Source organism: Harpia harpyja, chromosome 11 (genome assembly GCF_026419915.1).
Source record: "Harpia harpyja isolate bHarHar1 chromosome 11, bHarHar1 primary haplotype, whole genome shotgun sequence".
NCBI classification, from domain to species: Eukaryota; Metazoa; Chordata; class Aves; order Accipitriformes; family Accipitridae; genus Harpia; species Harpia harpyja.
In genome coordinates this window covers 5,203,887-5,217,088 of record NC_068950.1, presented here as the reverse complement: position 1 = coordinate 5,217,088, position 13,202 = coordinate 5,203,887, and the positions used below count along the sequence as shown (strand labels likewise).

Here is a 13,202-nt window from a genome sequence, read left to right as displayed (position 1 = left end):
TATGTTTACAATGTGCTCAAGGAAGATGGAAAGGAACATGCCATGCTTCAAACAGAAAGGTCAATCTCAGTTTGCCAGAGAGGGAAGGAAGGGCATGACATGAGGCCAGGCTGGATGGGGCTTTGAGCAGCCTGATCTAGTGGAAGGTGACCCTGACCATGGCAGGCGGTTTGGAACTAGATGATCTTTAAAGTCCCTTCCAACCCAAACCATTCTATGATTCTATGACATGGCCTTGACAGAGCTATGTCTGGCCTTCTCACACCACTTCTCTGGTCCCCACTTAGCACAGAAAGGGAAGAAGCAAGTGCTGCTGGCCCTCAGAACAGGGTTCAAACTGAAACTGTGTGGCAGAGACTTCATATGCTGGCCCATTCACAGCTACTGCCAGATGCTATGCAGGAAAAAAAAGATTAGGAGAAAGAAGATGACGGGGCTTGGGGAGAGCAGAGGAAGGCAGGTCCAAGGAGCCCACACCCAGGTGGGACAGGACACGAGACCCTCACTTTCAGCTCCTCCTTGGTCTCACCATTGTCCTGGATGATGCGCTTGAGGTAGTCTGCCATCAGCGTCCGGAGAGCCCGTTTGTAAGGCAAACCCAGCCGGTGGGGAAAGACAATCGCAGTATCCACCACTGTGCCATGAATAAGCTGGAGGGAGGGAGCAGGAAAGAAACATGCTTATTTTCCCTCTCCCACAGGGATGGACACTCCTTAGGATTAACCATGCTAAAGCAATCTTCCGGTCAGCCTCTCAGGCTCAATGTAATGCTGTCACCAAGCTCCAACCCAACCAGTCTTGCAAGAGGCTCTGGCTGAATCAAAGATGACTCCCCCTTGAAGCGTGCGTGCACACAGGCTGCCCAATGCTCTGCCAGCCAACATACCTGCCCTTGAAGTCCTGCCTAACTGCACATTCAAAGTAGCAGAAATCCAAGGCTGATTCAGTTCGAATAACTCAAACAACAGGACAGGTCAATCCTTAATACCCCAGCCTGAAGAAGCTGGCATACCTCTGAGAGTGCCTTTCACAATGAAAAACTGAGCCGAGGAACCAGTTGACCCCACAAAGGTTGTAACAGCCTTTCAACTGCTTCCCACTTCTGTCCACATCTTGAGAAAGATGTGCAAGTCAAAACTGTACCTAACCCATTATACATCACACTGCTGCTGCAAAAAAGGCCTAACCGTCAAGGTGCAAATCAACCTGAAAACTTCCAGTCCGTCAGCAGTGAGTCAACAGGAAGTTTTTAACCAGCACTGGCTTAGCAAGGATGAAATAGGGCAAGGAGATCTTGCACTTCTGGGCATAAGGAGCTACACAGTGGATGGGAGGGAGGCCCTGGCCTGGTCCCATGTCCAGGTCAAAGTGCCTGGGCACACAGGAGAGGCAAGAGATTTGCTGTCATCTAGGTATGAAGTGTCATCGTGCTGGAGGAACTGAGGATGCTGAACAGGTCAACATGCTACCTACCCTGCACCAAGGGCCCCTATGGAGGACCAAAAGGCCACATCTGACAGAGTCCATAAACATAGGGTAAGCTGGCTTTTTTTTAAATACTAATTTCTTACTCTCAGGCTAAGACAAGGTTAATCCTCTTTTGCCAAGAATACGTGTTCAGTAAGAGCTAAAGGAACGTGGATGATGGCAGCCCACATCTCGAGTACAAGAGTAAAATGCAAGGTCTAAGAAATAAACCTGTATGCCTGACCAAAAGACGGCTCTGCAAGTCTCGACGCAGGATGACTCAGACAGGACCCTGATAATCCAGTCTCCTCATCCGCCTCGACTCTTCCTAGGCACCAGCTAATGTTGCGTGACAATCCGTAACTTCGTCATTAATAGTTTCATAGCCCAGCTCCGTAAATGCCTGAGAACAGCTGCAGTTTAACAGAAACAACCTGCTACGCTCTTTGGAGTATAAAACTGCCAACATTGTGGATAATCTCTCCTAGACTGCAGTCAAGTTTGGCACCCACCCAGGCACAATGATAATTGCTTATGTAGATCAGGAAGACTGAGGAAACAGGATAATATAGCTTTAAATAAAAATTGAAATGCTATCACCATTTGGAGCTTGCCATGGCCATTAGCGAGATGTCAACTTTACTGCCACAGCCTTCAGACATTACGACTTGACATGCCACTGCCTGTCACGCTCTGCTATATTGCTCTCGGGTTCGTTCTCTTGGCAGTGTCTGCGATGCTAAGAGAAAATCATGCCTCTAAGAGGCCAACGCAGTCATCTTGTGCTGATGAAACTGTAAATAATTTTTTTATGATGATGATGAACTCTCCGAGAGGCTGGGATAAAGGGTGCCATGGAGAGGTAAAGTGCTTTGCAGGCATTAAAACCTCCTGCTTCCAAACCATCACCGTGAGTTGGCAGCCACAGCTTCTTCATCAAAGAAGCTGCATGATAAAAAATGGCTGGAGGAAGTTCTGGCTTGTGAGCATAGACTAAAGACTCAGCTCCTGCCTGCCGCACACTTTCCTGATGACCCTGGACAAGCCCCTGGGGATCTATGTTCAGAGTGCAAGGGGAGAGGACAGCCCTCCCTCGCAGGACAGCAGAGATGGCTGAGAGATGTGCAGGGTAGACTGAGGAGGGTCAGGCAGGAAACAAGACAGATAAAAGGTCAAAATAGCTTGATCAAAGTAACACCACAAATGACAGCAAACCAGGCAGAGAACCTCACTCAAAGAAAACAGACTTTTTAACATTAGAAGAGGAACCATGAGAATTATCTCAAGTGGCAGAGACAACAAAGAGGCTTGTCCTGTTTCTAAAATAGTTACTGTGGGCATCCAGAGGGCACAGGGGACTCCGGAGCCTCCCCTGTTCACGCCCTGACCCTGGCTGAGCACATCTCCAAGCCAGTCAAAGCATGCTGACACCAACAGAGGATTCTTGACTATATGGCAGGGGTGAAAGGCAAATGATTCAAGATCAGTCCTACCAACCAGCCCTGCTCTATTCACCCTCCTCAGTCACCTCTAGAGAGGTCTGTCACCCTGGGCAGCACCAGTCACTAAAAGCTGGGGTGACACGAGTGACACACATGACCCACTCCCTTGCTCTTCCACCACAGACAGCTTCCCACTGGCTCAGAGACAAATCTACTGTGTTCCTCCTGGTTCTTGGAAATAAACAGTTCCTAAATTTAAAGGAGACATATAACACACACCAGGGTGGGAAAGAACCAGAGGGAGATGTAAACACAAGACATGCAAGTTACCTTTAGTGCAAATAAGTCACTTTCCAAGCTGTGCCCTATCAATATGGTATCTGCACTGAACATGTTCAGTAGGACGGCTTGGACATCCCGCAGGGTGATACTAGTGTTCTCCAGGTCCTCTTCTGTCACACCTGAGAATCTGCAGAGCAAGAGGAGGGCTTCCTTCACTAAAGGAACACCTCAACGCCCAAAGCATCTCAGCCATTAGGAAGTGGCGGTCAGTGGAGTTTCAACAAGTGCTCCCAGCCATTCCCCCTAAGCTCCTGATTCTAAGCACAGACCTCCGATCCAAGGAAGACCATCCTTACCTGGTGTTATAGTCCACCACCTTGGTGTCCGGTTTGACAAAGGTGTCGTATACCACTTTCAGGTCAGAGTTGATCACAGTTACCCTTGTCAGCTCCAGTCCTTGCTTGGTGTAGCACTGCAAGCAACAGAGCAGACATGAAGACAAGTGCATGCCAACCACAGCATGGTATCAATGGAGCCATTCACCAAAGTGCTGCAGCTCCCCAAATGCAGCACATCTAGTGTAGCAAGGCCAGCCAGCAAATACTGCTCAATATCAGCCAGCTAGCTACAGCTTTTCAAGGGTGCACACAGTCCCTAAATGAAACACACATTGCTAGAACTAATTAGGAAGAGCTAATTTAAATGTACAGGACCAATATGACTTAGAGTCCACAGCAGAAAGGAAAGATGGTAAGGAAGCAGACCTTTCCTTCAGCCACTTGTATCACACCCTCGGCCTTCCCCAAAAAGCTTTATTTTGCTTGCGTATTGCCTCTATCATTAGGGACCCACCATTTCGCAGTCTAATGCATAGATTCCAGGGTAGCCATCAGTCGTAGGCAACTTCTCAAAAGTCTTCACAAAGCCATCAAGGCTCTCCTTTCGCCCATCATGGACATGTTGCTTAAAGAAAAAGGAAAAAGGAAAAAGAAAAAAAAAAAGAAAAAAAAAAAGGGACAATTGTTGATGGTAGGAACAAGAATCCAAAAAGTCCACTTCACTAGAACGTCGACTTAAACAAAAAGATATTTTTTTTATCATTTCTACAGGTTAATGAAGAATAAGTTTTGCCTACCAGTCAGTCTAAGAAGTTCACCACAACAGCAAACATAGCCATATGCAACCCTGATTCCAAAGCCAGATCAGGGCTAGTGGCATTGTACTGACAGCTCACATCTAGGGACAAGTAGCTTTCAACTTTCAATTCAGAGCAGAATTACTCAGAAAGGGTCACACTGAGGTCTTACACTGACCTAACTCCAGCTGCTGGTTCCTGGTTTAGCTTGCAGCCAAGGCATGCCCAGGTGCAGAATTCTAATCCCAGACATCCCTGTTTGAGCATTAGCATCAGATGTATCATAGCCCATAGGCAGCATGAGAAACTGGTGTAATGAAGTACCAGAAAATGTCAATGTGTGCATACAAACAAAAGCCACCGTATTCCAAAAGCACACAGCTCGCAGACAAACGGGAGCTACTGCCTACCAGCACTTGAGGCAATAAATAGAGAGTATTTCCAACCACTCTTCATTATCCCTAGCTAAAGCTCTAGGGTCAACAAGATCCAGCACAGAAGAGCTCCCTGAGCTAGCAGGAAAACTCGGGGAGGGATTTCACGAGTAGCTTAAGCCAATGCAAGACTAAGCTGCTGTTGCAACAGGCACTCCCACTCTCCTCTCCTCCGCAGCCACAGATCACACCCTACTTGGTCAGCCTGAAAGCCTTCTTCAGAGGGGGGAGTTTTAAACTGGATGATTGCACTGATCTGGTTATCTGTACCACTGCACCAGTGGGGAAGCAGGAACACATAATCAAGGGCAAGGCAGAGGTTGTGACAGCCCTTTTGCCCACTAACATGATTTTAGGTCAAATTAAACTGCTACACCACACCCAGAGGTGGTGCTCTCTCTCCCTTATTCCCCAAGTCGGTTTTTTTGTTTTGTTTAAGTTTTGTCTATCCCTAAATCTCAATGTATTTGCACACAATCACAGCAGCCTGTGTACAGCCTTCTTCATTGTGCTTCTCACAGATCTCACCCTACAAGCAATCAGACTGTACTTGTTTGTGTCAGGATAGAAAGGCTGGAGAGATGAGGAACTGAGGCACTTGTAAAGCTGAAACCTGTAGGCAGAGGGATAACCAAAGCAAGGATATGCATATTTTCCTGCACAGGTTATTACTGCAGGTGCAGCCAGAGTACAGAGAACTACATCATTTGAAGTTAATGAGGCAGCTGGGCCAACACTGAATCCAATCTCTCCCTGTATCCAGAGCCAGCACTGTTCAAAGGCCACATGGTCCATTGCTTCCCAGGAGCAAGAGGCCACACTTGTCCATTCTGCATCTATGCCCGTCAACCTGACCGTTTTGCTGAAGAAATGGGTAGGGCAGATTACCAGGCCAACAGATAGTAAATGTTTCTCTCCCTTGCAGCTTGATCCCTTCCCACCCTCTGTAATACAATATAACTGGGCAGTGAAGGAAAGAAAAAAAAATTTAGGTGTCTTTCTAGACTAGTTGATGTTCTGCAACTGTCCAATTCTTCCTTGCTGAGAGGAGGGCAGAGAAGTTGCTTCTGTTTTTCAGACCAGAGAAAGAAGAAGACTCAGTTGTCACAAAGAACAGCAGCTCCAAACTCCTCCGCTCCTGGGGAGGGGTAGGTACGAGCACAGCTCCATCCTGCCATCTCCTGCCACACTGGCTAACTGCAGCATAATCCAGACAGGCATATCCCAAATGTATTTGGAAGGAAAAGACACAGACATGCTTTTCTAACCAGCTACGGATCTAGTTAGAACAGTTTCTTATTACGAATATTTGCTGTTTTCAGTGCCCTCCTTCAAAGCTGAAGGATACTGTGCTCCCCAGTAGCCCAAACATCCCAGTATCTCATTGCATACTCTCATCCTGAGCAGGCTGTGGACTCCAACCTTAAATCTACCAAAGGATGCTGTGAAACTCGCTCATTTGGATGAAAAAAACCCAAGAAATCCAGAACACAGTGATCTGTAGCAGCACAACAACTAGGAGGCAGATGCGAAAGGATGCCTGAGCCCTGCAGCATTGGCGGCATGCTTCATTGAGTAAGAGACTATTAGAGAGATTGTATGTTTCTTAAAAGGCCATGAGGTTTTATGGTCTACAACAGCCACGTAAAAACATGCGGAGAAGTCACGTTTTTATAGTCCCATCAATTTCTCCTGACTTCCCTGCTGGATGTTTTTTGGAACAGTGATTAAAGAGAGATCCTAATTTCACATGAAAAAGAAATAGGAGAAGTAGCAGCCTGGCTGATCCCATCCATGCTTCAGACTGTGCAGGGCAGGCTTTTAGGGTGCCCATACAGACAATTCTTCCTATTTTAACAAGCCTTGAATTTTGCCCCAGAATTCACTTCCTAGCTCTAGTTTTTGGCTAGAACAAGAAGGGCACACACCTCTCCAGAACCTACAGCCAGCCTTGCTGGCCCTGTATCGCTTGAGGTCTTTCAAACAGTGGGACAAGAAGATGCTTTATAACAGATACGCTCTAGGAGCCTCTTCCACTGGACGTGACCCTTTTAGATCCCCTCTCACTTGGTTCTGCATCATGCTCCTTTACCCTGCGTGGCAGCTGCCAAATATAGAAATGCCACTGAAACAGTAACGAGGAGCATCCCCAGAGACCTGAGGGAGAGGCAAAAGATGGATTGCTCCCTTCAGCCAATGTTTTGAGAGGACCAGTGATGCCAGGCTGGGAAGCCAACTCTCCTGTTGCCTAAAGGAGAGAGAAAAAAAAAAAAAAAAAAGCACCTGTGCAAAGGTATCCCAAACAGTGTTCAGCTCTATCAAAGGGCCAAAACTCCATTCCTGTGCAGGTTTTTCATTCTGCTTTCTAGTGCTGGGATCCTTTCCCCCCATCCCTCCTCAAGAGAAGTAATAGTTATGAGTCACAACAGGCTCTTTGGGAATCTTCCACCCCTTAATACAACAAAGGGCGTGCAGTAAACAGAAAACTAAGAAAAGATTTGGCCTACAGCAGAAAGTTACCTTAGCACAGGCATCTGGGAAAGGAAAAAATGGGAAAAAGGTTTTGGCACACTGTTGTCAAGGCCCCGAGACTGCTCTTTGAAAGGAAATCCCTTATTTCTCACTTCCTCAGCGCTTCCCTAAAGTAGTCTGTACGTGACCTTTTGCTGGTCAGCTTAATTCACTGGCATTTGCTTAGAACAAATGAAACCACCTCAATCCAGACAGCTGAGTCTCCTCCTTCCTGCCAAACACTGAATCTTCCTACCTCTGCATAGCAAAAGATATTTCAGAAGTACTTGTTTTGTCCCCCTTAAGGGAAGCCACCATTCTTCTAGAGGCTTAAGCAACAGTTACACAGCCATCACCACAGTAAGCAGAGGACAAATGTCATTGAGAATAAAAAGGCGTTGTTCAATAACTTACTTTAGCAACCTGGCAGCCTGGTGAACCCACAGCTCCTGAGCAGCAGCTGTAATGAGTTTCCCATCCACCTGGCACTGAAAGAGCAAGAGATAAGAGTCAAAGAGAAGAGTCCTGTTAACAGGAGAGCTAAACTTCAGCTCTTACATGCAGAGATAGCCTGGATGAGCACAGCAACAATAATGTGTCAAACAAAGGGGGAAAATAAGTATGGATTCGCATGCAGCAATCTAAAGAGTTTAAGTCTTTCACACTCAGCCAGACAAACTCCAGAAGCCACCCGGATGCTCTGCTGGAAAACCACAGCAGAGCTCAAACTAGGTTAGTGTCTTGCTGCAAATGAATTCAGCCAAGACGAGTAAACTCTCCTGGGCAGTGACAGACATCTAGAGCTCCCAAGTCAGCCTCCTAAAAAGACTGATTTTTTTCAAAAGGCACAGGAAGGTTTGGTTTTTCTTTTACTTTTTTTAAACTGAAAGATCAACAACCTCTGCTCCAGCCCCAGTGCCACACTTTCGGGACTGTCCCACTACTTCCCAGCAGCTCTTTGCCAGGCTATTTCAGCAGCAGCAGGGCCACCCAGTGACGAAACTAGGAACTGTCACAACCTGTGAACGTGACAAGCCCCAAAAGTCACAAAACGTTCCACAGCAACTCAAACCCAAGGCAGACTCCGTGTTCGAAGTTAGAGCACAGCTAGCATGTGACTAAGCCCTCTTTGAAGAGATATACCTCTCTGCTTGCGTAGCCTTCCCCAGTGATGGACACACTCCTCTTTGCGAATGCAGTTTCCAGAGGCTGAGACCATGTACTCAGTGCCACAGCGACAACAAATCCTGCAGGAGGCTTTAAGAGAAGAGAGAAGCAAAAGTCAGGTCACTAGAAATCCTTCACCTGTTAAACTTGGCCAAAGCACAAGTAAATCAGCATCACTCAAGCCCCAAACACTGGTGAAACAACTTTTCCTGTTAAAAAGGATTCCAAATGTTGTTTCAAACTCCCATAAAAGACACAGCAATCCCTCTGAAAACGCAGTCCTGTAGCATTTGCCTCCCAAACACTTCTCAGAGGCAAACATAAGATTCCCTAGTGTTTTTGGTGCGCAACATCAGCTTCAACACAGTTCACATCAACATTTGCTGCATTGTTTCTCCATCCACGGCAAATTATGTTGTACTCTAACACAGTTATTTTAAGAAACAGGATAAATAAGTCATTCTTTGGACATCGGAGGTAATGAAGCCTGGTTTCCAGGGGATCTGTGCCTTGTCACTTCCAAATGACATTCGAGTTCTTCCTGGGTACAGCTTTTCTGTAAGGATTCTCCAGCATCTAAAAATGGGAAGACTTACAGCACAGCCTGGCCCACCAAGGGGGCAGTTACAGACTTCTCCCTCCTGTCATCTGTGCTCGTACTGCCCACAATTCAGAGAAGGGAGATGCAAAAAGCCACAGCAAAGGCGTTGACTGTCATGCTTCTGATCTCCATGCAATTCCCCGAGTTCTAGTGTAAGCATTTAAGCTCCGCATAACACCAGTCTAGACCATTTTTGTCCACTGACCATGGTCACAGCATTAACAGACCAGCAATAGCTTTAGTTAAATAAGAACAAATTCAAAGATCCTGCAACATCTGCAGCAAAGTACAGAACCAGGAACATGATCTCAGAATCATATAAAGAAGCTGGCTGGTTAACTGGAGAAAAGGGCTCTAACAAATACAGTACTTGACAGTGTTAATGCAAGAGAGCTTTCGTACAGGTTGCTTCAGCAACCACAGGACAAATGTAGACACAAGGTGTTAACATGGATGAGCACTTAACACACTTTAGCAAGGTCTCTCCAAAGAGATGCTCAGAGGAGTGTGGCAAGGCACCTTAAAATATATCCTAAGTATGTGTTTTATCCCTGCTGCACCACAGCCTGCTCTAATCAGTGTTTGAGAAGCATTAATCCTGCTACAGGAGTTCAGAAAATTCAGACAGAGGAGGACCCCATCCTATACTGAGGAAACCTGGGGGATTATTTTGTCCAGTTGCAAAAAGGGCTTTTGGGAACTACTTGACCCAGTGCTGTCAAAAGATCAAGCAGAAAACTGCAATCCAAACCAGCAAGGCGTGACCCACTGCAAAACCAGCCTGGCCCAATGTCAGTCCATATCCCACTGTAACAACAGTTCATATGCAGGGACACAAAAAAAAAAAAAATCCTTCCCCTGCAAGAGCAGAGCTTCGTCAGATGCTGAACAGGAGCCTCTCTCCAATCATTTCCCTTGCAACAGCTGCAGGCAGCCTCCAAGTTAGTGCAACGAACTTGGGAGTCAAAGCCTGCACTGAGTAAGCAAGTGCAAAACATGTGCCCTCACATGGGGTGGCCAAAGGCAGCTTGTCCAGGGAGGCAACCCGACCAATTCATATTCTTTGGCAGCAATTAGAAACCTCACTCAGCCTCACAGCCCCACATGCCACAAACTATAAACCTTGTGTCAAAAACAACATTCTTGTGACATGCAAGCTGAAGAAACTCGTCCTCTAGAAAGGCAGCAGACTTCTGCAGCCACACACCTCTCCTCTGCAACCGGCTGGCCTGCAGAGACAGAGGTCACAGCCAAGGAGACACATCACACCAGGAGCAAATGGCTCCATGCTGAGACCAAGAACATCTTTATGCAAAAAGACCAGTTGCAAGCAGGCCAGGTGTCTCCAGTTGTAATGTATCTAGCAAACCTTGCAGAATGAGAGCCAGCAGAGCTTACAGTCAATCGTTTTCTTCTCCTCTGCAGTGAAGAGGACTGCACGGCCGGGCTTCTCTGGGTGAGGCATTGGGTAACCATTTTCCTTTAGCTGCTCCTCAGTCATGAGATACTCCTTTAGTCGCCGGTATAAGGCAGCTCCTACACAAAAAGACAATGCTGAAGCCAGATCACTTAAGCAAGGGCTGTTCTCTCTTACTGTTTTTTGCTTTATCAAGCCTCCTGGCAGGGACTCCCAATATTTTGAAATTGCTTCCACTGCCTTTGTTCAGGATTGACAGGGAAATAGGTGTCAGGGCAGTATTTTTTAAAATCTGGTCATTGGTGCACAAGCTGATTTTTAACCTCTTCAACAACCAGCATTAAGTCTGGAAAACATAGCTGAAAAAGAATTCCCCCAAAGGGCCCATCTTCAGGCCTTTTTGTTACCAGTGTGAGACTTCTCCCATTTTAATGTTTTAAATGCTTTAACTGGTAATTTGTAACACAGCCCAAAGAATACTGCTCAAAGGCCACCCACAGCTAGCTAAAAAATTCATTATCAGAAGCTTTCTTCCTGCTGTTGATTTCAGGCTGCTTGTTTCATTTCACAGAATAATTATAACTTCTTGCACTCTGCTCAATATCTATTCTTTCGCTGCTACGTTAAACCCTTCCAGTATTGCTGTGTACCCTTTGATGTTGCTTAGCTGAGCTATACAGGCCCTTTTAAGCTTTCTCCATGTCAATTCCTTCTGCTCCGTGGCCTCCCTGTCTCTTCTCTGATCTCCTCAACAATTTGCCTACATCTCTTGGCAACCAAAATACCCATAACCGATTTGAGCCAACATGAATAATGCTTCTGGCACAACCCTTTGGCTACGATATGACCTTACTATGACATTCATAAACGTGAAATTGAGCCCTGCAGAGCAGATGGAGATATTTGTAAGTTTGCCTTTTAATCTGGCAGGCACATTATAAAGTACTGCTTCAGGGCAAGAAAGTTAAAGTAAAATCCAGACAGAAATAAAATCCCAAAAGTCAGTAATACCCAAAACACAAGAAGCAGCTCTGAACAGTTACTGATGCTACATCAAAGCCACACAGACTATATCAGTGAACTTGCAGCCCAAAGCAGGGAAGCAAGGAAGGTGCTGATCAGAGTGGCGTACCATTCAGTGAGCGACTCTGCGGCGCTGTACTGTAGTTAGGTAATAACTCATAACACTGGCCCACAGATAAATCACAGCACTTCATGCATCAGCCAGATCCTGCTCTCCCCAGTCACAGTGTTATACCTCCAGCTATAATTTACAGGTTAGAGCCTCACAGGAGCAGGGTCTTACCTGTTAAATCCTCTGCTCTCAAGCTCCCTGACCGGTTTAGAGTAAAGCTTGTCTTAGCAGCAAGCTTCCCTCCCAGCACAGCTTCATGGGACACCACTTTCTTGTTACTTGTCTCTGCAGTGAGAAGAGGGAAGAAGCAGAAGAGGACAGAGGTCAGGTACCCTGCTGAGTAAAAGTAAGTGACTTCAGTCCTACAGTTTGGGGCACTACATATCGGCAAAAGGAGGACTGCATTTATCCTCTTGAACTCTTGCCCTGCTCCAGAAATTGGCACGAGTAAGGTGGTGTCCTAGCATTTTCATTCCAGCGCTATAGGGAACTTTCTGTTTCCACTGTCAGCCCACAGCAACTTTTTTTAAGGGCAGCAAGGACATTTTTACAGTTCCCCTGGAAACTCTGGTAGCTCTACCTGCTTACTCTGCATAGCAAGCCCTCCTACTGACCAAAAGCAAGAGAGGACTAAGCACAGAAAGCAACTCGACCCGGTCATGTGCTGCATGGTGGCATCACCCGTCCACTGTGAGCAGCTTTGTTGTTAGGTCCCTGCAGACCAGACTCCCATGCTGCATCTTTCAACTTCTTTTAGAAAGGAGCTTCAGAGCTCTAGAATATGCTCAGCACATCAGATAATGGCAGATAGGTGCTTTTTACTAATCATTAACTGGCAGCCCTCTCCTAAAGGCCAGCCTCCCAAGTTCAGCCGCTCTGACTAATGGCCATGAAGGTAATGAAGACAGAGGGTAGAAAAGGGAAGAGACCAGGAAAAAAAAAATTCACAAGAACAGCACAAATTGATTGTTTAATGTACCCTCTCGAGAGCCAATAATGAAATGTCTTAACCCTCTTCGTTTCTCTCTTGAAGCTTAATGTGTGTAACAGATTTCTGCGGTGATGGACGAGTCTATCACTTTGAAGGCATCATGTGAAAGTTACTCCATTAGCGGGGCTTTTCATTTTTAAGAACTTGTGCTAAAAAAAAAAAATCCATGTGGCATTATCTCCATTTAGGTTCAGACAGCCAACAAAGCATTGCAGGACTTGCCTCTTGAAGGCCCATTAAAGCTTGCCAGACTATAAAAAGCTAACTGGACTTGTTTGCCTTTCAGCATAATGCTTCTGAGAAATGGGTCTGTCTTTTCAATAAGTTTCTCTCCGTGGCTTCTAATCCAAGCAGGGCTCCGATTATTAAACCACAAACGTGGTACGTACTGTTCGTACTGGTCGGGGAATTGGGCACTAGGCTTCGGAGCTTCTTTAAGGTGTTCACTGCGACGTTCAGGTAGATGTTGCGACTGGTGCTACGTTCATAAGCCACCTTCTCTTCTGACAGAGCCTGCAAACAAGGCAATTCATTACTACATACTCTCTTTCCACTACTGCTTTTGGAGAAAAGAAATGTTTGGCTCTTAAAACACAGAATCCAAGTATGATAGCAAAAAA

At 46.2% G+C, this 13,202-nt stretch overlaps 1 protein-coding gene across 4 annotated transcripts in view; it reads right to left on the bottom strand.

Annotated features, from left to right (window-relative positions):
- The window catches only part of REXO1 (RNA exonuclease 1 homolog), a 42,312-nt gene that overhangs the window by 3,330 nt on the left and 25,780 nt on the right, over positions 1-13,202 (bottom strand). For 2 of the 4 annotated variants that reach the window (XM_052800873.1, XM_052800874.1), the window contains exons 7-15: positions 12,972-13,095; positions 11,763-11,876; positions 10,438-10,575; positions 8,415-8,528; positions 7,686-7,759; positions 4,044-4,154; positions 3,548-3,663; positions 3,240-3,378; positions 530-650 (exon numbers count right to left, since the gene is read on the bottom strand). In XM_052800873.1, coding sequence (XP_052656833.1) covers positions 530-650; positions 3,240-3,378; positions 3,548-3,663; positions 4,044-4,154; positions 7,686-7,759; positions 8,415-8,528; positions 10,438-10,575; positions 11,763-11,876; positions 12,972-13,095 — 1,051 coding nt within the window. Of the gene's footprint in view, positions 1-529; positions 651-3,239; positions 3,379-3,547; positions 3,664-4,043; positions 4,155-7,043; positions 7,157-7,685; positions 7,760-8,414; positions 8,529-10,437; positions 10,576-11,762; positions 11,877-12,971; positions 13,096-13,202 lie in introns of those variants that run through there. The other 2 variants (XM_052800875.1, XM_052800876.1) reach the window with 2 other exon arrangements.